The sequence below is a fragment of the Camelus ferus genome, chromosome 20 (assembly GCF_009834535.1).
Source record: "Camelus ferus isolate YT-003-E chromosome 20, BCGSAC_Cfer_1.0, whole genome shotgun sequence".
In the NCBI taxonomy this organism is placed as follows: Eukaryota; Metazoa; Chordata; class Mammalia; order Artiodactyla; family Camelidae; genus Camelus; species Camelus ferus.
This window is the reverse complement of record NC_045715.1, coordinates 5,041,406-5,068,017: the sequence shown is the minus strand read 5'-3', so window position 1 is coordinate 5,068,017 and position 26,612 is coordinate 5,041,406. Positions and strand designations below refer to the sequence as shown.

The following is a 26,612-nucleotide window of genomic DNA, read 5'->3' as shown; positions in this document are numbered from 1 at the left end:
AAAACTTGGCACTTGCCATCTGCCTCTGCAAGGATTACATCACGAGGCGCTGCAGCCGCTGACCTTCAGTGCAGCCGCTTATCTTCAACTCAGCCTGAAAGTTCAGGGTGATCAGCAATGAGGCGCTCTGTGCTCTGGAAAAACTGGCGGAACAAGCCTTCCGAGGGAGAAATTTTCAGATTTTATGAGCCCAAATTCTTGTATCTCCTCACCTAGAAATGCACTGAAATTGTTAACAGTGACATCTGCTCCTCGCTGACTAGCATAAGCCTCTGCCAAAATGTGTGCTTAACTCTCCCCCGCTTCACTAAAATCATACGTAATACTGTCTTCCTCTGCCTTTTCAGAGCAGTTCCCCAGAGCCCTCTGAAATGCTCTCTCGGACTATAGTCCTCATCTTGCCCTGAATAAAACCTAACTCACAATTCTCACGTTCATTTTTTCAGTCTACACAAATAATTAGGACCCAAAGACAGAATTCTTCCCACAAACCAGTCTCAATCATGACCATTCTTGGTTGACTTAATGACTGTCTCATCAGCCAAATATGGTAGAGCACGTAAGTGGGAGAGCAGCCCTCAATGGTTGGTTTAAAGTGTTTCTAAAATAGGTGATCCCTGTTTCACTCGATGCTGGACCAGTGGATGAGAAATTAAACCACCCCGTCAGTTACCGCACAGCCACTGGGTACCCTAGAGGTTCCCACGGCCCGAGCTTCCCCAAAGGCTATTGGGTTCTGCAGCCCTCCACCCTGGCAGCATGTCTGGGGATTGCAAGAAATGAGTTTACATTAATTTGTCCAAAGCCTGTTGTTTGTAACAAACGCTTTTATCTGTGCGTATGAGAATCCCACGGTTCTAATAACCCGGGACCTTCTGAAAGAATACCTTGGGTCAGATGACCGGGCAACTCCTGCTCTTGGGAGTTTCAGCTGCTCCTCAGAGATCTCTTCCTTCAGGTGATAGCATTGGTGCCCTTTTAGAAGGGACACCACTTTATGCTTTTTCTTCCTGAGCATGCACAAAGAAGAGGTCCTGTGAGCATACGTCAAGAAGGTAGCCACCCACAAGCCAAGAGGAGATGCCTCAGGATGGAACCTACCTTGACCAACACCTTGATCTTGGGCTCTCCAGCCTTTAGAACTGAGAACTAAATTTGTGTCTAAGCCACCCAGTCTATGGTACGTTGTTACAGCAGCCCAAGCAAACTAACACCGGGAGGGACGGCTATTGGTACAGGGTTTCTTTCTGGAGCAATGAACGTGTTCTAAAATTGACTGTGGTGACAGGCGCACACCTCTGTGAATACACCAAACCTGCAAATCGTACACATCAAATGGATGAAATGTACAGTTAGATGAATTATAGCAATAAAGCTGTTTTAAAAAAAAAGCAGTGATAACATTTTATACACTGATTTCTACAATTTACAAATAGCAGAACAAAGTTGAAGTCATCTCCTGGCAGATTCTACCTGTCAAATGTAAAACCAGGGCAGTTAGCAGGTTTCAGGCTAACAGTGACTCAACAATAAGGATATTTTTATCTCACGTGTTAGGAAGTCCAGGTGTGGGGTCTCCCAGGGTTGATTTATTCAGTGTCAACAAAGTCATCAGGAACCAAGGCTCCCCCCACCCTGCAGTCTTCAGTGTGTTGGTCCGTCGTCTTCTGCTGATTCCACTCACCATCACAAATGGCTGCCGGGGCCAAGCTTCACACTTCACACAGCCATGTACTGAGGTGACAAAGTGGATTTTCTTCTAAGAAATCTCTTTTTCAAAGCAAGGAAAGCCTTTCCCAGGAAACCCCTAGGAGACTGCCTCTCATGTAACATTGGCCAGAATAGTGTCACATGACCAGTTCTAAACCAATCACTGGCAACAGGGATAAGGTCACATGATTAGCTCTGACCAGTGAGGATTCACACCTGAGCCCAAGGAGGCCCTATCCCTGAGTAAGAAAGAAAGAGTGAGGAATGGATTTAGATTCGCAAGCAGTGGTATCTACTAACTGACCTGAATGATCTCAAAGGGTCTTTGCAGCTCCAATACTCAGTCAGTATGTGAGAAAGCAACATGGAACCCTCACTAAGGTAGGCTCCTTATTTCTAATGTAAGCATGCCATAGGAGTTTTAGTTTTTTGTTCTTTTACACCAGCTCAGATGTTCCACCAAAAATTTCAAAGTCATCTGGATTCATTAAAGAGCCCAGCCCACGAAAGGTACTTAGGGCTACACTAAAAAAGGACACAGAGTCACGAAATAGTTAAGATAACCTTGGTAACAAATTATTCCTGAACTAACAGGAGCTTAACATAACGAGGATTTCTTTCTTCCTCACACTACATGAGGAAGGGGGAATACGTTTGTCAAAATTCAATGAAATGTACACTTAAAATGAATTTATTTTACTGTATGTAAACAGTACCTCAATAAAGTTGACTTACAAAAAACAAAACAATAGTATATTTTTAATTCACAAGTGAAAACATGAATACGTTATTTTTAAAAAATTAATGTATTACAGATAAAGCTAGTTTCCTTTGACCACCCCCCCAGTCCTGGTTTCCATGTTTCTCTGTCCCATCTATACCTCCTCCCTCAAATAACCCTGTTTTGAGTTTTGGACAAGTTCTTCTGAACCTTTAAAAGTGCATTTACATACACATAGAGGCACAGAAAACGTACAGTATTGTTTTGCACTTAGATGTAAGTTGTATGTGTTTCTGAAACTTGCTATTTTCATTTAGCTTCATGTTTCTGAGATCTCTCCATGTTAACACAGATAAACTGTATTTCTTTAAGTTTACATAGTAATCCATCACATGACTATACTAGTTTATTTAGCCAGGCCTTTCCCCTTCTGACAGATATTCAGGTGCTTCTCCCCTATTACAATTCACCAGTGGAGTGGGAAGTAGTGGTCACCACAGGGGTGGCCACAGGGATTACAGACAGTGTTCCAAGGGGACTTTAGCCTTATCTGTAAGGTTTAATTTTTTACAATGAGAATGCATTTATGTATTATTTATATAGTTTAAGTATTGACTTTAGTTAAAGAATTTTCTGATATATAAATTATCAAAAAGAATGAAACAAAATCAGTAATAGGGAGCAATCATCTACTAAAATGTAAGGAAAACAAAGTTCTGGGACATAACTGTGTACTCATGATTTGAGACGTAAGTATTTATTGAAAAATAATTATCTGAGCACTAAACAGTTCATATAAACACATTCTACTCAAAGCAATTATGATAAAAAACATATTGGTTACCATGGTGTAAGCATAATTAATACATGCACAAACACTCCATTTATATTTTCTGCTTTCTTCTTTTATGACTATGATGTCTTTCCCCTTCCCTGAAATGAAAGGGATGAAAACAGTTTTATCAGATATAAACCAGAACAAGTTAAAGCATACATTTAGAACAGTGATTTTTTTTTTAAGAGTAAATATAAAAAATGTATCATTAAAACTACAGGACAAAATCGAGATGGAGATAAGCAAAATGGATTTCTAAACTGCGCTTTGGAGTTGCACTTTAAAACTAACTCTGAATATACCTACGTGGTTGATGACCTGAGAATTCACTTCAAATAGAACATACATATCACAGGAGGAATTCAGACCCTGTCTGATCTCCTCATCCTGGCTCCCGTCTCAACTCCCCACAGTTCATTCCATCTCAGGGGTGGACAGCAAAGATTATCCTATTAAGGAGTATTTCCTGCTACAACTCAGTTTATCATCTCTAAAGGAAAATTATTCACACTTAGATTTTGAGGGTACTGAATGTATTTAAGTCATCAGGGACTGATCAGACATGTCAAAAATTACTAACAAACCAGAAGTTAAAGAGCCCAATTTCTGATAGCTAATGAAGAGCTAATTTGTGCATAATTATCACATATCATTCATTAAATGAATAAAAGGGATTACTAATCAAATATTTCATTTTTGTAAGAAAAAGACTAAATCATAGCTAGCTTTAAACCTATGAACTGAATGATACTAAGATGAGCAAAATTATTAGACAGGTAAACCTTACTAATTCCTGATCTCCACTGGTCCTGGAGAGATATCATTTAAGAGCTCATTATTAGATACACACTGTGCAAATAATACTAAATAAGACATGGACCTGCCTCCAAAGAGCCCAGTCTGGCAGGGAGAGTAATCATTTAAGGTCAATAAAAAATTTGTGCTAGGCAGAGTGGCTACCAGAGGGAAAACATCAGCTCTGTTTGAATGAGTGAAAAAAAGGCTTAATGGAAATGACTAAGCTGCGTCTAAAGGGTGAGGAGGAGTTTACCAAGCAGGCTTAAAAAACACCAGGCAGCAGAACATGATGTGGGAAGGCACGGATGAGCAGTGTGGATGAGCAACTGTCTGTATTTGGGGCGGGCAGGCGGGCTAGAGCAGAAGTTACTTGTTTCATGGAGCAGAGGGTGAAACACAAGGTAGACAGGTGGGTGCCCTGATCCTGGAGGTCTTGAGAGCCATTCTAAAGAATGTGAGTGAACTTTACCACTAAGACTCTTAAGAAGTGAAAATTCACTCTGGTAGTAGGATTGGATGGATCCACACGGAACAAGCCTAGAGACAGAACGACAAGGAAAACGGCCACCGTCTTCCAGGTGACAGCACTCAGGACGGAGAGGTGGCGGCGCACACGGTACGACAACATTAAGGCCAGACAGTGCGGAATAAAAAGGAGCATCTAACGTGACCGCTGATTTTCAGCTTCTGTGAGCAGGTGCTGGACATCCCTTAACCAGGACAGGGAGTGCTGGGGGAGCTCAGGTACACACCTGATGCACCTGAGATCTAGGCAGGTGCCCAGGCAGCAGCTGGAGTATAAGACAGACCGCGGTTGAGCTAAATTCATTATTTCAGTATTACTTCATCTCTCTCCAGCCATCAAAATGCTATCAGGAATATTAACAAGGGCGAAGCTGACGGACACTAAAGCTGGGATCTTCTGACTTGATAACATCCTTTGAGGAATTAGCGAGAAAGAAAAAAGGAGAAAGAGAAGGAACAAGAAAACAAGAGAGGGAGGCAGGAAGCAGCAAAGAGCGAGGCAAACACTCTGTTAATGCGGTTAACTTTCTACTTAGACGTTACTTTCGTTAAGTCCTGGTTAGGAAACACGTAATAAAAGAGCGAAACCCGCAACAATCAGGCGGATAGAGAGCTATGTCACCAGAGCTGTGCAGATTCGAACGGAAACAATCATTTACCCCACTTTAAGCCTACGATCCATTTTCTCAACACGATCTGCGACAGAAGGAAGTGCTTACTTCTCAAAAGTAAACAATTTGACCCCGAATGATGCCGTGTTAGACCTACCTCTCTCTCCTTCTCCCTGAGCCCCAGCCTTTATCCTTCTCTTGATGTCTCTTCCGTTTATGAGGGCTCCTGCTCCGGTCCCTCCTGTGTCGGGAGCACTCGGCACCCTGATGGCTCCCCGCAGACTGCCGGGAGTCTACCGACGCCTGACCGCCTGTCTTCGTTCCTGAAACATGAAGAGCACGCGTGGGTGAGTTTTAACCACCGGTCACCAGTGCAGACCAGCCTGAAGTCCGCTATTCCACATCAGACCAGTGACTGCATCTAAGTGAGTATGGTAACCTCACACTCCGTATAAGAAACACAGCTCTTAATAATATGCTTTACAGCTCTGGTAAAATAAAGAAACCACAGGCGTCCTGATGAATTACAGTGCGCTACTAAACAGACTTGGAAGCGCTGACATGTAGTCAATCACAGGGCACAGATTGAGAAGAGAACTATTTTCAGGACAGATGCGACGACGTACTTCTCCGGGCCACCCTCCGCTTTCTCCTGCTCCTCCTGCCAGTGGCTACTGAGTTCCTCCATGTGCACGTTGATCACATCCCGAATCACCTTAGGGGAGAGAAGACCGCATTTCAGATTAGAAAGCTGTTCAAAAAATCAGGACTCTAAACACAGCTAGGAAAACAATCACTGCTAACAACAGTCAATCAAGTATTTACTAAGAGCTGTGACATAATGGACAGCGGGACCCGTGCAGCTTAGAGAACGTGGGAAAGGCAACGGGCAACGCCGGGCGTGAAGGGCAGGTGGAAGCCCTGAAGGAAGGCGGTGGCGCTCCCACCGTGACTGCGAGGAAACGGCGCCTTCTTAGGAAACGCACACTAAGCACTCAGGGGTAAAGGGTCACGATGTGCATGACCCACCCCTGGGGAGTGGCAGAGCCACACGGGCCTGAATTCTGATTCCAGCTCCAGCCCCTCCGGGGCGGCCCCGCGTGACTCCCCCACCAGAGGCTCTACCTGAGCTCCGTGAGGCCCCAGTGCCACTGGACACGGGCTCCAGGGCCCACGCAGCACAGGTCCACCGCGGGGGAAGAGCCGTGCACGGTGCTGCCCTCGCCCCATCTCCGCTTCTCCCTTTCTCTCCAACACTGTCTCCTCCGTGAGGCCTACACCAATCTTACCTTTCAAACAGAACTGCCCCCTCCCACGTGCTTTGATCTCACCTTATTTTGGTATTCAACAGTCTATTTTGAAAGGTCTGTTTCACCTGTTAAACAAGCTCCCTGAGGGTGGGGCCGGGTGCCATTTCTCTCTGCTTTCCCCACAGCCGTGTGCTATGTGTGCACAGCGGCTACAGTCTGTGCTCAATCTTTGCTGACATCTGTCAGTTCAGGTTCCAGTTCAGAGCAAACAAAAATGATGTAAGAATGAAGCAAGGAATGAGTAAGATGTTAAAAAAAAAAAGCCATGACCAGAAATATGATTAATCACTAAAAGATCTGTAAACACAGGTTTTACAGAGGAAAGATATCTGGGATCTGTTTTTAAAATTACCAAGTGCTGGTGGGGAGGAGACAGGTAGCGAGTGGGACATAAACAGAACAGGAAGCCTTATGCTGATAATGGTTGAGGGTGGGAGATGTGTGTCTAAGGGTTCATTACACTATTCCATCCACTTCAGTGTATATCTGAGTATTTCTACAACAAAAAGTTAACCATAAAAAAAGCTGACCATAAAACTGTAAAGAACACCAGCAGCAACAATGACACCTGACGACGCGGTTATGAGACCAGAGAAGAAACACCACCAAGCAATGGAGGGGCCGCAAGACCACGAAGGTGAGGGCATGGTCCCAGACTCTACCAAAGGAGGTCACAATTGTAAAAACAGCATAAAGTTAAGCGCTGAGCCCTGCGGTGCAGAGTGCAAGTGCAGTCAGTCAGCAGACGGCTCAGAGCCAACAGCACCTCATGCAAACAAGATTTAAAAGAGCAAAACAAAAAGCATTTCAGATGAGAAAATGACACGTATTAGGACACGGAGGTAGAAATAATCTGTGATCAGATACAGTTTAAGAGACATGCCCAACTAAAACAAAAGAAAACGCTTGGTAAAATGAGGCCAGATTACAGAAGGTCTGTGAAATATAAAGGAAAGTAAGAAATAATGTGGTAACTAGAGATTCAATGAGGAACTTATTTCTAGAGTCGGAGCAAAGTGACTCGTACCAAAAAGTCATCAACTCTATCTACTAAATGACATCTGAAAATAAGTCTAGATGGATATTGAAGCTAATGATATTAAATTTTATAATATACATAACATATATCTTACACTATAAATTATACATAATTTATACCAAGACATTTCTTAAGTCCAAATATTTAGTAGAGTATGTAAAAGCACACTGAAATTTCTGCCCAAAAAAGGTAACTATTTATTGAACAATTTCTTTGTTCACATGCATTATTTCAATTACTTCTCACAATAACCCTGCAAAGTCTGTATTATTATAAAATGAAAAAAATTAAATCTTAGAAAGCTCACATAACTTGCCCAAGTCAAACTGCCAATGATAAACTGCAGAATCAAAACTCAAGCCCAGGTCTCCTCTCATGATGTAGTATCATCTTCTCAAAAGTGGTACTTTCCTAAGACTGTACAACCTCTTTATAAAAAGTCTCTGTACCCCGAAAAGCCTTTGTCTGGTAAAGGGCGGGTCTGAAAATGATGGAGCAGATATAAATCAGGTGTGGCTACCTTGGGGCCACTCTCAGAAAATCTCTAAGGAACTGTGGAAATCCACAGGACAGACGACAACTATCTAAAGGAAATTTCTGTTTTCAACAAAGCTCTGTAAGATTATGTAAAACTCACCTCAGTATATGATTTTTTGGTTATGTGAACATTCTTAGCTCTATAGGACTGGCGTCTTCTTTTATAATCTCTCACTTCTGCCAGGATTTCAAGGTAAGATTTTGGACTTTTTCGACTATTATCTAACCAAAAAAACAAAATAAAATCATTACATCCTCAGAAGCTTTAAATTCTTATGAATTAGCAGGAACACCATAATCATCTGATATTTCAACATGTTTTAATGTAGCACTCAAAAATATTCTGGAAATTCTACATTATGTAAATGGACTAAGTTTTTTATATCATGCCTTTTCTCTAGCCATCAGTTGAACATAAGAGTGCTTAGGTTGGGAGTCTGAGATTTACAAAAGTTGGCTACTATATATAAAAACAGATTTAAAAAAAAAGTTTCTGCTGTAAGCACAGGGAACTATGTTCAGTATCTTGTAATAACCTTTAATGAAAAAAGTATGAAAACCAATATACGTTATGTATATGCATGACTGGGACATTGTGCTGTGCACCAGAAACTGACATGTAATTGACTATACTTCAATTAACAACAAAAAAAGTAACAGAGCAGCTGTAACATTCTTACAGAAGGAAGGCATGCTTAATATAAAAATCAGAGAGCAGCATTTCAAGCACTAAGTAAACATCTTAATATATGTGTGAATAGCAGATGATACAAAACCATCCTATTCCAACTCCAAGTGGCCTGACAAACCACTTTAATAACACTCAAAGGATACGAGGACAATTAAGAAAGAGGAAACTGATATTTGTCTCCAACCTTGATTGACTTTAGCAGCCAAGTCTACAAAGAGATCACTGTCATTTTCAATAATTTGGGAATCCGAGCGCTTTTTCTTTGTCTCCTCGATTACAAAATCATAGAGGGCAAGACGATCAGCTTGGGTCAGATCACAAACCAACCGTTTGTGATTCAGAGGAACTTCAACAGGCGATGAAGAGTAAATCCCTAAAGTAAAAATAAAATCACAAGAATAAACAATACATGAAGCACTGTGGATTTAAGATCTACTGTACTTATCTTTAAACATGCGCTTTAATAATGCAACATTAATACAAGCAATTTGTCTTCACAGTAATCCCTAAAAATACAGAACATCAGCCTGTGTGATAAATGGTCAGCACTGACTCTACCCTGAATGCTCTGTCCACAGAAAGGATGTACTGCAGACGTTCACCACTCTCTCCATCAATACGCAGTAAGACAGACCCCACGAAGGCAGCCAGTCATAACCATAAGACAATCTGCTCATAAGAAAACCTTTTAAAAGGCTACCCGTCCTGTAAAAGCAGGTATTTTCTTTCTGTTTATATGCTTTCCCCATAAAAGATGGGGGAAAAAATGCTTTCAATAGGTAATATACATTATAGTCCCTTTGAAAATAAACTATAGAAACATGAAAAATATATTAAAAAAAATTTATGAGAGACATCAAGCTAGATGCTCCATATTCAAAATGCATTTCACTTGTGCAATGACTTAGCACAAGGGACCAAAAAATAATTAAGTAGCAGAAATCTGAAACTTCCTCAGACCAGAGAAAAACAGACTGAGACTAAACCTGTTTTAATTTTCCAAAGAGGAAGCATATTGGCTTCCCCAAATTAACTGCAAAAAGTTAACAGCACCCCCCACAGTCACAAAACTTTCTAAAATCTGCTCATTAATGAGAAAGAGTAAATACAATACCTTGATATGATGTATTAAACACTGAAGAAAATTTTTGTTTTGAGATTCAAATTTTCTCAAAGAAATAAAAAAATTATTGTAACTGTAAATAAAGCAATTTAAAACAATTCTTTCTAGACTTCATTATTCACTAATGTAAACAAAGAACATGAGCTACTAAAGGAATCCTTTCAGTGTTTGCTAGGTTACCTGGAAGTACTAACTCAGGTTCACAGAACAATGTAAAATCTGTAGCTACTCTCAGATACTCATATTTGATAAAGTCTGACCCCACTGACTTCCTAGGTAGATAGGCAAAACAAAAATTCAAATAAGGGCATATTATGAACACAAAAAAAAAGAGATGGCTTTACATTTGTCTACAAATTAAGAGGAGAGCTACACTGAATCTGAGCCCATGGTTTAACAGCTACGGACACGACCATCTGTACTAGCAGAGGGGTTCTGAATTAGTGCGGAAGGGTTCCCTCCCTTTCAATCAAATCTTACTCTAATTCTGGTAGACACTAGGAAAAGCCCTCTTACGCAGTCAGATGTTAAAACGTTTAATTTTGCAATCTAAAAATAAGTTAGCTTTGATAAACTAGATTCATTTGAATATAGGCTACATATTCTGGGAGAAAAATATAAAGATTAGAAAACACTAATGTATTATAAACAAGCTCCACATTCTTTTTAAACAAAGAAGTACAATTTGCTCCTTAAAATATTTGGAGTTTTCTTTATTCATCTTAAATCTCTGTATGCTGAAGATTGATACTTAAATTCTTTGAAATTCAACTAAAATTCCAAATCAAGACTGAAATATTGTGACAGTGATTAAGATAGTTTAGCAATCTGAGTAATACTTTTAAAAGGATATCATTTGCAAAAAGGATACTGCATATCTTTAAATAAGGAGTACATTCAGGTTCCTAATTCCTCTTTATACTCACCCCAATTACTGAAAAAGAAAAAGTACAGGAAAAGTTAAACAACAAACTGCATTCAAATCATTCAGAACAGATATTTCTGACAAAAAAAGGATAAACACACTTAAATAACCTTACATTTCCATAAAATGTAAATGTTCAAATGTTTCTATACCATTTAGAGGTATATCTGAATGAGCTATAATTGTACTAATTCTGCGACCCTCTTTTTTTAACAGTAGTTTTTTTAAATTGTGGTAAAATATACATAACATGAAATTTACCATTTTAACCATTTTTAAGTGTACGTTTCAGTGGCATCAGTACATTCACACTGTTGTGCAACCATCACTTCTCTCCATCTCCACGTTTTCATCGCCCCAAACTGAAACATTAATCTACTTTTCTAATAATCTGAATTCTCATTCTTCATATTAACTTGTGTTAAAGATACAAATTCAGAATTTTACAGAAAATTCACACAGAGTCAACTTCCTAACATTAGAGACTAAAAAAATCAGGCCCATAGAAGTAAAATGATCTGTAAAAGTCTCACAAGTGGTAGTAAAAGATTAGGTCTAGAACCATCGTATCCTGTCTCTTCAGGATTCTTTAGCAGGGTACAGTGATGTTCAAATCAAGGCCACAACCCTGACATACGCCATGAAATCGAAGCACAGCAACTTGAATCTTTAACATTGAAGGAAAAAGATAAACCACTAAAGGATAAAATGATTGTTTGGGATTGAAATTAATATCCTGGTTATAAAATTAACCAAACTGTATCTATAAATAAGTAAACAGACCTAATGGTTGTTCAAGCTTTCACAAAGATTAACAGATTAAGAATTCTATACCTTGAGTTCAGACCTGATATGACTGATGAAATGAAAACATAAAAAACCTTACAATTTAGAGCATAACCAACAAAATACTAATTAAACAGGAAAATGTAAAATTGTTACTCATTCTCTCATTAAAGTAAACATCAATAAGACATTAAAGAGATTTTTGTCCTGAAGTAAAAAATTTTAAATGTGTTAAGATATTAAGTGGGCCACAAAAAATAATCTCTATTGAGAAACTGCAGAACTCTACATAAGATGAACAAAAGTTTTAAAAAGAGGGTTACAGAACATAGAAAAAGTTATTCTTAACAATTAAATCTTAATTTAAGATACTACAAAAATTCAAAACCAAATAAAAGTTCCTCTTAATTACCTATTGAAAGAAATATTTATTCAAAGTAATTCTTCACTTTTGTAAAGAACTAAACTCAATGTCTAAATCGGTAAAATTCAAAACTTGGTTCTCAACCCAGCTTTCCTATTATAGCAAAGAAGTGTTAATTCACTTCTGTGCACCTCTATTTCGTCACCTAATATGAAAGGGGAAACACTTGTCCCGTCTATCGCAAGTCTGTTGTGAAAGAGCAGTGAAATACATAAAAGAGCTTCGGAAAAAAAGAATCTCTTTTAAAATACAAAAGTACTGAGGGCTTTTAGAACGAACACACCAGAACTTCATCACCTCTATCAGACAGGGCTTGTTTCCTTATCAGTCAAAACCAGATGATGGGTTAGATGATCTCCAAGTTCACTTTCAACTCCAAAATAAATTCAGTAAATCTATCTAACTAGCTAAGGTCAAATAAAGTCCTTTAACTCCTCCAAAAATCAACCAACTAACCAACCAACATCTCGATTTTTAAACTGGTTCATTAACTGAACCAATAAAGGCTTCACTGGCCACAGCCCAGGAATCAAGTAAGATGAGAGTTAAACGTCTCCCTCTAAGAGTAAAACCTGGAATTCAGCACGAGCGCACTAAGTGGGACCTTCAGGACAGGAAACACAAGACACATGCTTCTGCTGTTATACGGGACCAGTGTGACGTACACCAGGGGTGGGAGACTCCCTCCTTCTGAAGTCCCAGTGCAACTGCGGGAGAAATCCAGCCCAGATACTGGCTTAGCACAACGGGTTAAAACCCTGAACATCAGCAAGCGAGAAAAGAAACCCTAACTATGGGCTGGTGAACGTAACTCAGCTAGAAAGAGGAGTGAGGGAGAAAAAAGGTCAGAAGTCCAGAGAAGGCTGCCTGCAGAAGGCTCAGAGAAGACAACGGAGAAGTCCTCGTGAAAGGAGCCGGCCACGCTCTGGCTGCACGTTACACCTGGTTCAGAAATCTACTAACTCCATTTACTCCTTTACTTCTAGGATTTTGAGGATTTAAGTTTTCTTTAAATTTCCTAAAAGCTCAAACTTTAAAATTCTAACCTAGTCTCTGCTAAACTCCATCCCAGGCAGAAACTCTTAACCCAGGTCCACAGCTGGGCAGGAAGGGACCCACAAACCCTCGGAAACTCTACATGAAACTGCACACATGCTTTACTCCGAGGTGCGGCGGTAGAAACTGGTCTCTTTTCGCCTGTCTTTCCTTTTACTTTGCAGTTCAACATTCTTACACTTAACATTGGGCTAATTCTCAGGAGAGAGAGGAAATCTCAGACAGTCTACTCAATGGGATATATTTACTAAATAGTCACAATTTTTAAAAAATTATTTACAAGGCAATCTCACCTAGTAGGTAATTCTAAAGCATGAACCCCGAGCTAAAAGTGTCCTTGTGAGACTCTGGTGTATTTGGGCAGAATATATCTAACACATGAAGCAGACACCAAGCATATCAGTCTAATGTCAAATGTAAAACTTAATCTTTCCCATGTCACTGTTTCCACAAGGTTTTTTTCTTGAAAATTAGTAACATGTGCTATGGGAGAAAAAGTTTAATTAATTAGCTCAAACTATGATGCCACTTACTTTGATTAGAATAATCACCATCTTTTCCAACTGCAGCTCTAGCTTGTTTAATTATCTGGAATTGTGAGTCCTTATCTGTCCAAAAAAATAAAATAAAATCCGTAAACACAAATCATCAGTGCCTACAATGAAATTATTAACTGAGTTCCAGTCCAGACTCTTCGGGCATACTGAGAAACCTTCCAGAATCTTAAGAGAGGAAACACACACAATGTTGCCTAGGTAATCTGAATGCAGAATTCTTTCAGATCTAGCTAGAACCCAGTAAGTAACCAGACTTCAAGTCGTTCAGAAAACGCTATAATCAAACACACACAGTGGCTGTTACAATATCTAACATTTCTTGAATCCCAGTTAAATGTCACACACTATTCTAACCACATTACACATATTGTGTCATTCAGCCCTCACAAAGGTGCTATTATCATCATCCCCAAAGAAATTTAGGTGACAGATTACCTTGCTGAAAGTCACACATCCATTAGTGACAAAATTAGTTGAATCAGGATATTCTGATTCCAGAGGCCAAGATTTTAACCTCTATGTATGCTATGAACACTTGGAACACACTCCCGTCCTCAGTTCTATCTTCAAACTATGTGTGTGGCCAGATTTGTGTTATAACCAAGAAGGAAGGCGTCTGTCCTACTGTACAAAGCTCTGTAGGGTTTTCACTGCCTATTAATATACACCTGATCTCTAAATTTCAGATTAAGCAAATTAGTGTCACTGTAAGAAACACCATTCTTAATCATAAGCACTTATAAAACCTGTTCTTTTGATAATTCAAAAGTGAAATATTAATACCTATATAGATGTATCTCTACTAAGACATTTTAAAATTGTAACTATATTAATACTTACTCAAAGTAATTGAAGGTATCTTCGCATTCTCATAGAAAAAATCAGAATTATACATTTTATCCTAAACAGCAAAAAAACACAAAATCTTAGTGTTCTTCAGCATCAGACAATGAACTATTTTAAGATTTAACATAAACCAACAATAGATTACTATCATTTAAACACTTCTTTGTAATAATTTGTAAAATTAGGCAAGTACCATTGTACCCCACAAATGACTATTGTCAAAAAACTTCACACCATACCTTCCAAATATTGTGAATTTACTAATGCATGAATTACACAACATATACATAATAAACATATGGTACCTCTTCTTCTTTGGTATAGCCCAGTTTCCTCAATCTACAAGATACCATGTGCTTTGCTAAAGATGACTTAGGCATGTGATGATTGGAATCATAAGGGCATATCACAACTTCATCCTATAAAAATCAAACAGAAGCAAAGAAAAAAGGGTACATAATTTAAAAAAAAAATTATATATCCTTTCCTGCAGGCCTCTCCCAAAACCCCTTTGTGAGAGTATGTACATATTAAAAAAAAAACTCCCTCAGTCTCTCTCCCCTTTACAGCCTCTGCCCCTTCAACCCCTTCAAAGTCAAATTCTTGAAAGATCTGTTTACACTCACCACCTCGACAACTTCACCTAGCAGCCTGCGAGTCCTTTTTACTCCCAAACAACTCTGAAATCCTGCCACATGATTCATCCCCGCTGCCACATCCCCATTCAGGATGGCGCTGTCTCTCCTGGATTACAACAGCCCGCGTGTAGCGGCCCTCTCTACTTCAGGCCCGCGGTCCGCTCTCCACGCTGCACAATGCAGCCAGCTCGAACCCCAGGCCTGCTCTCGCCGACTGTATGAACTCAGTCCAAGTACTGAACATTTCTCTGCCTGAGTCTACTCATCTATAAAATGGGTATAATAGCAGAACCTCTCACAGAGCTACTGTGAAGATTAAGTAAATTATACAAGAGTTTATACACATAAAGCAATTCGAACAGGGCCGGGAACACCCCAAGCATTCAATAAATATAACCAAGTATTATTTTCTTAAAAGGCAAATACAATTATGACATCTTGGCTTAAAATACATTCATGCCTCTTCCACTGCTCTCATATAAAAAAAAAACCTGGTGGAGGAGGGTACAGCTCCGTGGTAGAGCACGTGCTCAGCATGCAGGAGGTACTGGCTTCACTCCCCAGTGTCTCCATTAAAAATAAATAAATAAATAAACCTAATTATCTCCTCCCCTCTCAAAAAAGAAAAAATCTACATTCCTTAACACGGCTGACACAAGGAATTTTAAGTTCTGGCCCCTACGGACCACCATTCGCCTCCTTCACATCCTATGCCCGTAACTATCCTTAACAACCTGGGTTTCCGGATCTGTGCACACCTTTGTCTCTGGATTGTGACACGTGCTGTTGATGCTTTCTCTGTGCTTCCCCTAGCGAACTCAGCTCCCTTTTTTATTTGTTAGCCTAGAATTCACTTTATCCAGAACGTCTTGGCTGTCCCACCACGCCTACAATAACCTGCCCTACAGCAATTCCAATCCACCCATCACAGACTCTGTCCCATTATAGCATAATGGCTGATTTCTCTGTATTCCCCCTCAGCACCACCAGACGGTCCACTCCGTGAGGACAGGAACTGTGACTGCTGTTCACACTTCAGTATAAAACACGCTGGCAGGAAAGTGAAGATGGGTTGGCTGCCAGACTGCACCAAGTCTAGGAATGATGTCACTTACAAGGATTTTTAAGCCAGTCACCCTCCTGAATATCAGATACTGGTTTTGCAAAAGTCAGGTACACATCGACAGCTGATTGTCAGAATTTTGGAATTTCAGAAAGGAGCTTTACAAAGGCAGGACAGCAATTAAGCACACAGACTCTTAGGAGTAAAATGCCTGGGTTCAAATCCTAACTACCACTTACTAGCAGTGTGTCCGTGGACAAATTACCACTTCTCTGGGTTTCTTTCCTCAACTGTAAAAGGCGGCTAAGAGTATCTACCTAACTCACAGGGTAATTACAAGTATTAAGTGAGGTAAGGTACAGTAAGTGGCAGATACAAAGCGCTATTTAAGTATTAATACAAGAAAACTAAATTTACTACAATGCTGTGTAAAGGATGGTGTGAAAAGGCTTGGGAGGCCCCACTCAATGGAATTCACAACTTTGACTATGGCTCTAAACAATTTTTTTAATTCCACTACCTTTTTAGTACAACAAATGTGAGCGGTTTGTAGATAAATCAAATATACTTTTAATGCCTCTTGGGAATCAGTTATGTTAGTTAAACCTGAGATAAATTATGACAGCATGGTGAACGCAGAAAGAACAGCGGAGATCATGAATTATCCCACACGAGAGCGCTTCACTTCCTCCCATTCCACTGAGGGCAAAAACAAAATTAGGACTGTTCACCCTAACACACCTGCCTACATCTTTTCCCAAAGCAATCCTAACGTCCAGGAGAGTTGCTAGCACCGTCTCCTGGTGAAATCCTTTAATAATCCTAGAATCCGTGCTGCACAACCGTAAGGCAGAAAAAGGGTGAACTGCATCCTCAGGCTCTCCAGACACCGAATCTGGTGCAACTGCGGAATCCGTGCGACAGATGACAAAGCAAACCGCCGGTGGCCCGCGAGCAGCCCTCCGAGGCCCGCCCACGTACTTTGAATCACACCGCAGCCCTGCCACCCGCTCCGCACCCACCGCGGTTTCCGGGCTCCTGCGGGGCGAGGCCCGCGCGGACCGCGTTCCGGGGCCGTCGGGGCGCCGCAGGCCGGTATCCGCGTACCCCGCGGCCCTGCAGAAGTCGGGCCCCCGCCCTCTCGACAAGGTCCCACGCGGACCCCCCTCCCCCGCCGCCAGGGAGACCCCAGGCTGAGGGCCCCCGGGAGGACCCCGCGCCCCTCACCTCCGCCGCCGCCTCGTCCCCGGCGTCCAGCCGGTCCAGGCTCCAGCCCAGAGACGCCGTCACCTCCTCCAGCGTCCGGCAGCAGCTCTCCACGAACTCGCTGAGCTCCTCCCGCAGCCGCCGCCGCTCCTCCACCGGCGGAGGCTCGCCCTCCATGGCTGCCGCTCGTCCGTCCGCCCGCGGGAGGAAGCGGCTGGAACGCCGGCGGCGCGCACGGGCCTCTGGGAACTGTGGGCGGAGCCACGTCGCCACGTGACGGGGGCCGCCAATAGGGAAGGGCGCCGCGAAGGGCGGAAGCCATTTTTTGGACCGTCTCTTCCGTTTCTTCCAGACGTCCCTGCCTTTTGCAACTGTTTTTGGATGCGTTTGCGCTGGGCCGTCCCAGATCGGAGTTCCCTGCCCCACCAAACTTAAGAAAAAACGGTTTATATCTACAGAGAAGTTAAAACACTAGTACAATGAGCATTCGCGTAGCCCTCCTTCAGCTCATTAATTGCTAACATTTGGCCTCTCTCGCGCTCTATACAAACCACACAGACACAGACGCGCTTATTTTTGCCGAATTGTTTTGATAGTTGCAGATACTTCACCCCCAAAATGTCCATACGCCTCTCCTAAGGACCTTGTCCTACATAAGCACAATATATGATAAAACCTAAGAAAATTTATGATAATTTCATAATATCTAATGTAGTTCATATTCAAATTCCCCCAGTTGTCCCCCAAATTCCTTTTATAGACGTTTGATTTTTTTTTTCAACCCTGGTTCTTGTCTCTTTTCATTTAGAACAGCCTCTTCCCCTCTCCTTTTTAAACGAAGTCGTTGAATTTTTGTCAGGAACCTCAGCCAGTTGTCTTGCAGAATGTCCCTCTTTCTGGATTTGTCTGATTTTCCCCCCTTATGATTAGATTAAGTTCAAGCACTTTTGCAAGATGTGTGTACCTCTTTATCATGTTTCATAGAGGACATGTATTAGATTCTCCTGCTATTAGTGATGCTAAATTTGATCACCTGGTGTGGGTAGTGGCTGTGTTGCCCCCTTGTAATTGTACATTTTCCTCTTGGTAGTTGGTAAGTAATCTGAAGGATGATACCTTAAGGCGGTAGGAACGTTCTGTTCCCAACAAACTCACACAATCCCTCACAGAATCTGTGATGACATTAGGAGTTACTAACGACGACTCTCTAATTCTGTCATGGCTCCCACATTTATTAGATGGGATTCTTACCATACCTTCATTTTGTTGTTTGTTTCACTGTGGAATCAAGGGTTTATTTTTTTTTAGAAAATTATTATGTGTTAAAGGGTTTTAAATTCATTATTACATACTCCATTAATATAATTCTTGTTGATGCTCAAGTCGTCCCAATTTGACCAGTGGAAACCACTATAACCACCCATGTCTCTTTGACATGTCTCTGTTAGTCCTTGAGGACCTCCTTGCTTTGATTAACCCAGGTGTACTTTGTACATTTGCTACCCAAGACCTGGAATCAGCCCTTTTGTTTTCCCCAAATGGCCTTAACTCCCAGTATCTAATCCCTGTAATGTTATTTTTTATTTTTCTTTTTCAAGCCTGATGCCAAATCTTTGCCTTCCTTTGCACTTGTCTCCTCCAGGCCCCCCCACCCACCCCAAAAAACCCCCAACACCACCATGAAGGAAATTTTTGTGAACAGCTATTTTCAAAGGCAAATAGCACAGTTCTGTCACTAATGAATAAATGGATAAATAAATAAATGATGATAATACAGAAATAGGCCAGTAGCTACAAGTGGATGTGTGGTAAGTAATTTATTTATACCCTGCCCACCGCATCCTTTTTATTTGCAGTTACATAGTTAGCCAAGCCTCCTGGAAAATGTGAGACTATTTTGGGATGTGAAGTGATGACTGCTATTGAAAATTTTAATATATGGTTCCCTTTTCTGTGGATGTACAGTGTATGTGAACCAAATCCAAACTCAGTCCAGGGTAAGTATGTCCTCTCCAGGACCCAACCCTCTCATCTCAGACCTTAACTGACAACTTTGGCAGCAGCTTGGAGTGGGTGGACTGTTTCAAGCCAAAGGACTCCTTTACATGGATGTACGTTTATCTGTTGGCTCACCATGTTCCTAAAGAGGTCTTCTGCTGCCTGTTCTAGGTTAGACCTCTATTGTAGGCTGAATTGTGTGCCCCCAAAATTCATATATTGAAGCCTTAACCGGCAACATGACTGTATTTGGAGATGGGGCCTTTACAGAGGTAATTAAGGTTAAATGAAGTCAGAAGGGTGGGGCTCTAACGTGACAGAACTAGCGACCTTATAAATTGAGAGAGACCCTGGAACTCCTCTGCTGCTTGTTAGCCAGGAGGAAAGCCCTCACTGGACACCAGCCCCGATGGCACCTTGGTCTTGGACTTCTAACCTCTAGAACCGTACTAAAGTGAATGTTTGTTTAATGCACCCAGTCTGTGGTATCTTGTTACAGCAGCCCGCGCTAATGCAGCTTCCCAGCTCTGGTCTACAGATCTGCCTTTATTTCTTCCAACACAGCCTTTATCACGTATTTGCCTTCCTTTTCTATTACACAGGCTGTATTTGTGCCAGGTATTCCTACCATGAGGTCTATAGCTTCTGGAACAACGCGTGGCACACAGAACTCAGTATTTAGTGAATGAAATTAATTACCAGTCCTCCAAATGGCAGGGAGGGAGGGGAGAAGAGGAAGAATAGGAGAGGTGACAAAGAAATGAATGCTGTTTTCACACTACGTACCAAAAGGCTCCAATCATTTAAGGATGATCTTGAGTATGATTTTTTGTTCTACACAATTAGCATGTCATTTGCTTTCCTATTTTCTATTGTACTAAAAGATTTGTTCGATTGTATTAACACACACTGCTGATACATGCAAGTTGTTTCCCCCACTGTTTTACATGTGTCTTTTGTCCCCATCCACACTGCAAATGCCTAGAAGCCAAGGGCTTATAAATTCTACTGAATCCTCTAGTACCTCACCCAAGACTACACATACTAGGCATTCAGGAAAGTCATGTTAATTTAATAACAAATGTCTGAGTTTCAAGTTTTTCTTTGATCCAAAGAAAAGGCTTATATTTCATTGTCTTTTGAATGAGCCAAGAATTCTTCAGGATCAATTTCATAGACCCAAGGACAATTCTTTCCTCTTAGGGGACAAAATGCAACCACGTAGTTTGAGACTACCAAAATGGAGTCTTACCCACTTCATGTATTTTAAATGGTATAATGGTGACCTGCCCCCATGCTACTCACTGTCCAGAAAAAACCAGAATTGAGTATTGACCTCTGGCCTGGCCTCTTTACATAGACTTCTTTTCAAGGACTCTGCCTGGTCAAGAAATGTTGAAAAACTAACTTCAGAAGACCAACATCTAACAAGAATTCAGAACTGAAACAGGTTTTTAATGGTCTTTCTTAGCATGTGTTTAGTAAATAGTTTTTGACATATGTTACAATAAACAAAAAGCTTCTGCTAAATGCCCTTGTGTGTATGAACATATTAGGAAATCAAAACACAAAAACTTCAAACGTTTAAAAGTTTATTGCCAGAATAGCAAACTTCATCAAGACACCTTATTAAAGTACATAGAAAATGACAAGCAAAATAAACAGAAAACTTTGACCAAAGAAAAGCAGAGACTGCTGCTGTCATGCACAAATAGTCAAATTAATACCAAACCGAACAGGTACATTTAAGAGGATATGGGTTCTACAATCCAAGGAGACTCATACCAAAATGCTTGGGTCGGTGGGGGTTCTTTTTTTGTGGGGGGAGGAGGCCAAGGTAGGATAATTTTCTCCTAATACAGAAAAAGGAAATATTTAGCTGAGAAACAGAATGCGGACTACAACATCAATGGTCAATTTAATTTTTATCTCCGAGAATAGAAATCTGTATTATAGGCCAAAAGAAGTTCAAGAAGAAGCGATCAAAAATCTAAACAGAGAAGCAATTCAATTTGTGCTATCCTTACAACTGATTACCACGTCGTACACACACCACCAGATGTAGTACATTCTCGAGGCGGGGGCTAAGAAGATCAAAAGCCAAAACAGCCTTTACTATTTGATTCCGACCATGGCTACATTTTCTTAAGCACAGAAAGTTCTATCACTATCCCCAAGCGCTGGGCTTTCTTTTTCTATTATTTGGTAAAGCGAAAATTCATAGCAATGAAAGCCAAGGTAGAGCAACCACTTCCCACCGGCTACTAGTGCCCGATAGAGCTACTGCTAAAGGAGTAGGAGTAAGAGTAGGAAGAATTCCCTGTGGCATCAAAGCTTCCCCGCCGGGACCCACTGCGGGAGCCGGAGCGCGAGCCGGAGCGGGAGCCAGAGCGGGAGCCGGAGCGGGAGCCTGGGGCGGAGGACACGTTATACGGGCTGGGCAAGCCCTTGGACGAAACAGAGGCAGCCTCCAGGAGGCGCAGGCCGGTGATGTCTTCCACCATGGAGCGGTTTATGGCATCCTTGTAGGATATTTTCAGCTTGGTTTTGGGGCAGGTCAGGATCTTGGCATAGCTGCTGGTGTCTTGCAGCCTCTGAGCCGCCCGGCCGTCGATGAACCCCTTTCTGATGGCTTCTTCCGTGCTGATCCTCCCGTGCACTTCAGGGTCAACAAGGCCTCCCGTGAGGTACTGGAACTCCAGGAAGCGCTGGCCCGCCTCGTAGGGGAGCCATTTTTCTTTCACTGCCTCTGCTGCTGACATCTTCTTCTTTCCCTTCACTCCCTCGAAGCCGATGAAGGCTTTCTGAGCAGGCTTCAGCCTGGTGGCCATATCCTGGTCGATCAGGCCCTGGGAGGCCGCATCCTGAAGGGACAGCCTCTGGCCGGTGGTCGGGTGGATGATGCCTCCTGTGCAGGCCTGAGCCTCCAGAAGCCTCTGCCCAGTGATGCTGTCAACGATGCCCCGCTCGATCCCTTCCGTGATGGAGATCTTCTCCAGGTTTTCTGTGTCGAAGATGGCTGCGATGGGGCTCGACTCCTCTAGGGGGTCAGACAGGGAACTGCTCCTGATGGTTAAATTCCTGATGCTGGATATGGTGGAAATCTTATTCACAGACTCAGTGTCGGGAGCTGCTGAAAACGTCATCGCTGACGCTACCTCCCTCGGCACTGCTGCCGCCGACCCCATTCTTCAAGGAGATCATGTCAGCAAACTGAGTGAGGCTGAGGCTGCCGGATCGGTACTGGTCAAAGAACTTCCTGTCAATGAGGCCCTTGTCGATCGTATCTTGAATATCATACTGACTGCCCGTCTTCCTGTCTACCAGGACTACTCGGGTGGAGCCATCCGACCCAGTGATGGTTATTTCTTCCCACTCACACTCCTGCTCACACAGTTCTTTGAAGGTTTCGTAATCTATGAGGCCCTTCTTATAGGCCTCCTGGACAGACATCTCCTTGTTGGTTTCTGGGTCAACTATGACCACTCTGCGCTTCCTGAGGGTATTCTTTTGTGATGTCTGCACCTGTTTCTTCTTCTCCTTCAGGGGCAGAAGACAGAGCCCCGTTTCCTCGTCCTTAATGCATCTTTCTTTCAGCTGCAGATAGGTAAGATTTTCTTCGGTGTTTGGGTCAAAGAATCCTTTTGTATCGTCGCTTGGATCGGAGAGAATCTCACTGAGCTCCTCATTGAAGTAGCCCCTCTTGTACGCTATGTCAACCGGCAGACGGTGGCTCTCCTTCGGGTCGATGATCCCGCCGGTTGCGATCTGTGCTTCCAGCAAGCGAATACCGTGGCCCTTTTCGATGAGTTCCTTGTTCATGGCCTGGAACAAGGAGATGATGTTTCCTGTTTCAGGGTCGTTGTACCCGGTGACAGCGCGTTCCGCAGACAGGAGCTTCTCTTTGAACTCAATACCCACCAGACCTCTTTTGTAGGCTTCTTCCACTGGTAACCTCAAGTTTCTAACAGGATCCACTATGAAGCCAGTAGCTGCCTGGGCTTCCAGCAGCTCCAGAGCAGTGCCGGGTCGGACCAAGCCAATTTTCATGGCCTCGTAAATGCCAAGCTTCTGTTTCGTGGTCTCATTGTAGATGCCTGCTATGCAGCTTGAACCCTGAAGGAAGTCCTTAATTCTCTCGCCAACCTCATCGTAAGAAATCTGACCGGATTCCAGTTCATTGACAGTGGATGGTCTCAATATGCCAGAATCCACCAGCTCAGAGATGGTCACAGGCTGTCTGATTCCCTGGAAGGACATACTTCTCTTCTGTACCGACAACAGGAGCAGGCCAGTGTGCGGTTCGATCCTGCACCGTTCCCTCAGCTGCATGTAACTGACCTTCTTCTTGGTGACCGGATCCACAAAGTTCTTCTGACTATCTCGGGGATCATTCAGGGACCGATACAGATCTCTGTCAATCAGCCCACGAGCCAAGGCTACGTCTTTCGGCAAAAAGACACTGTTCACGGGGTCCACCACCCCCCCTGAAGCAATCTGGGCTTCCAGTAAACGCATTCCGGTTTCTCTATCGATCAGATTTTTCTTGATGGCTTCCGACACAGACACTGTCTTGCCTGAAAATGGGTCATCAAAGCCAGTGATGGCTTTCTCTGCCGTGTATATCTGCTGGCGGTCATCAAAGTCGATGAGGTCCCGGGCTATCGCGCTGTCGACGGTCAGCTTTTCGTTCCGGTGGGGATCAATGATCCCGCCGGTAGCTGCCTGGGCCTCCAGGAGCATGACTGTGGATTCTGGGGTGATCAGTTTCTTCCTCTTGGCCTCTACCAAAGAGTACTTCTCCTTCGGGGAGGCAGAAGCTCCAGCAATAGCGCCTGCTCCCCGGAGGAAAGGCTGGATCTCGGAGGCCACTTCCTCCACTGACTTCTTCCCCTTCAGCAGTTTGTCCAGGGTCGTCTTGTCAATCAGCTGGCACTCGTAAAGCTGCATCGCCGTCACCTTCTTCCTCAGTCCGTCAAACACCAGCTTTGAGGAGTCCACGGACCACTCGTACTCAGTCTGGGTCTCCCGGTGGGACCCATACGGGCGCTGTTTGAGTCTGTCGATTTCCTTCTGAAGCCGGCAGCGTTCTGTCTCCATCTGCGACTGCGTCTCCCGGCTGGAATCCTCCAGCTTCCGCCGACATCTCTCCTCGATCCTCTTGATCTCCGCCTGGAGCCTCTCGATCTCACTCCGAAGGCTGTTCTTCTCTCTCTCGCTCTTTTCTCTTTCTGACTCAATCTTCCTGATAGCCTCTTCCTTGCGGGAATACTGCGTTTTCCACTGGTTCAGGTCATTCTGGATTTGCTGTTTCTCACACTCCAGGCGCTGTTTCACCCGGCTTTCTGCCTCGAGGGCCACTTTGGCGCGATTCAGCTCATCCTCCAGCCTCTGCAGCCTGGTCTTGTCTTGCTCCAGAACTTTGATCTTCACCAGAAGGCTCTCTCTCTCCTGCACCACCTGAGTGCACTGATTCTTTGATTCCTGAATCCTATTAGAAGCCTAGAAGGTGAAAAGAAAGAAACAGGAAAAAATGATTTGATCATATCATAGGACTACCATCACTTAACCTTTTTCTACATTAAAAAAAAAAAAGTGTATTTACATATTTGCCCTTTCTCTGTTTTCCTCGGATATACTGTTATTTTGTTATCTTACAAGTTCATGGAAAAAAATTCTGTGCATGTATGTTGCCACTCTGATAAATGGCTTCTATACTTACTGTATTTTCCCATAGAAGGAAATGGGAGCAACTGCAGACCTGTCTCATTCTTAATAGTAATTATGGTTTGAACAAATACGGGGAGTTTTGTTCCAGGCTATCACACCCGCTATACCTACATCTCACCTGCTACAGCTATACTAATATGTTTAATAAAACAATACAAATCTATGGACATATACGCACACACCCCACACCCAGCCCCACACAAATATTTTCTACCTAAGTCAAACAGTTGTTAGAAGTTAAAGAAGCTGAATGTTTTAATTAGGGGGTAAAAGGAGAAAAGTCAAACAAAAAGAAACACAGGAGGGCCATGATCAAGAGAGAACAGGATAAGGCATGCAGAAAAACCATGCAGGTGAGAATTCAAAAACTGACTTAAAAATTGCATAGAAAACCCCTTTAATGGGATTTTTCTTTAGCAAAATTTTAATTACGAATATAGTCACAGCTCCCAAAGAGCCAATGTGTAGAAAACAGAGTGGGTCACTGAGAGGCAAGTGATCTCAGATGCTCCACCCAGGTGAAAGGTCTAAAAGCAGAGCCAGGCCTGGGTCACACGCAGATGGACACTTGATGCAGTGACAAAAGAGCCAGGCAAACAGCACTGAAATCAGTCCACAGCAGCAGCCAGCCAGTGGCAGACAGCAACCAAAAGAAAAGTGAGATATTCTGCAAGCAGCCACCCCAGCAGCAAGAGCACAGCTGAGATCAGAGGACCGCGGAGTGCATCATTCAAGACACAGTGGAGCTGCGATCAAATATTTGTGAATACCTCTAAAGCCTGCTTTTGGAATCTCTCAATTTCCTGTCTCAAATTTTCCCTCTCTCTCTGTAAATCATTAATCAGGCCCTGCAGCTCCAGGGTCCGGCTGTTGCTGATCTGCAGCTGGCTCCTTAGCTCCGAGATGGTAGCGTTCTTGTCGCTGTCGGCCTCGCTATGGCCCCGCCGGACGTCGTCGTACTCCAGGCGCAGGTTCCGCAGCTCCTCCTCCAGCATCAGGTGCTCCTTGGTCAGGTTCTCGGTCAGGGACTGCAGCCTCTCGATTTCTATCTTGCTCTCGTTCAGGCTCCTGCTCTTGTCCTCGATGGCCTTCTGGAAGTGCTCATTCCGCACGTGAGCCTGCTTGACGTTCTCCTGCTCCTGGAGCAGCTGCCGCCGCAGGGCCTCAACCTCGGAGGCCAGCCTCCTCAGCTCGTCCTGGGTCCTCTGCTTCTCCCGCAGGTGGCCTTCCAGCACGTCCCTCTGCTGCCGCAGGTCATCCTCGCTCTTCTTCTTGCCGAATGGACGCCTGCTCCAGCTGCTGGGTCAGGCTGGTGATTTTCACTGCCTGCTCCTTCAGAGTCCTCCGCAGGCCCTCCAGCTCCTCCTCCAGCCTCTTCCTCTTGGAGGAGTCCTCGGAGGCTGCCCTCTTCAGCCGCATCAGCTCCTCCTCCGCCTTATGCTTCTGCAGCTGCAGCTCCTTCAGGGAGCTCTGGAAGCGGGCG

The 26,612-nt window shown here is 43.0% G+C and overlaps 2 protein-coding genes across 2 annotated transcripts in view; both read right to left on the bottom strand.

Annotated features, from left to right (window-relative positions):
• Positions 1 to 3,161: 3,161 nt before the first annotated feature.
• On the bottom strand, positions 3,162 to 17,638 carry SNRNP48 (small nuclear ribonucleoprotein U11/U12 subunit 48). Its single transcript, XM_032462469.1, is given in 10 exon segments — positions 3,162 to 3,364; positions 5,358 to 5,503; positions 5,505 to 5,523; positions 5,827 to 5,915; positions 8,187 to 8,308; positions 8,962 to 9,150; positions 13,625 to 13,699; positions 14,489 to 14,549; positions 14,800 to 14,913; positions 17,423 to 17,638. Coding segments are annotated over 10 exon segments (1,020 nt in total). The 5' UTR covers positions 17,579 to 17,638; the 3' UTR covers positions 3,162 to 3,315.
• A 3,336-nt stretch (positions 17,639 to 20,974) lies between these two features.
• The window catches only part of DSP (desmoplakin), a 41,150-nt gene continuing 35,512 nt past the window's right edge, over positions 20,975 to 26,612 (bottom strand). The window contains 4 exon segments of the mRNA XM_032462465.1: positions 20,975 to 22,518; positions 22,520 to 24,901; positions 25,900 to 26,406; positions 26,408 to 26,611. Coding sequence (XP_032318356.1) covers positions 21,664 to 22,518; positions 22,520 to 24,901; positions 25,900 to 26,406; positions 26,408 to 26,611 — 3,948 coding nt within the window. The 3' untranslated portion in view covers positions 20,975 to 21,663.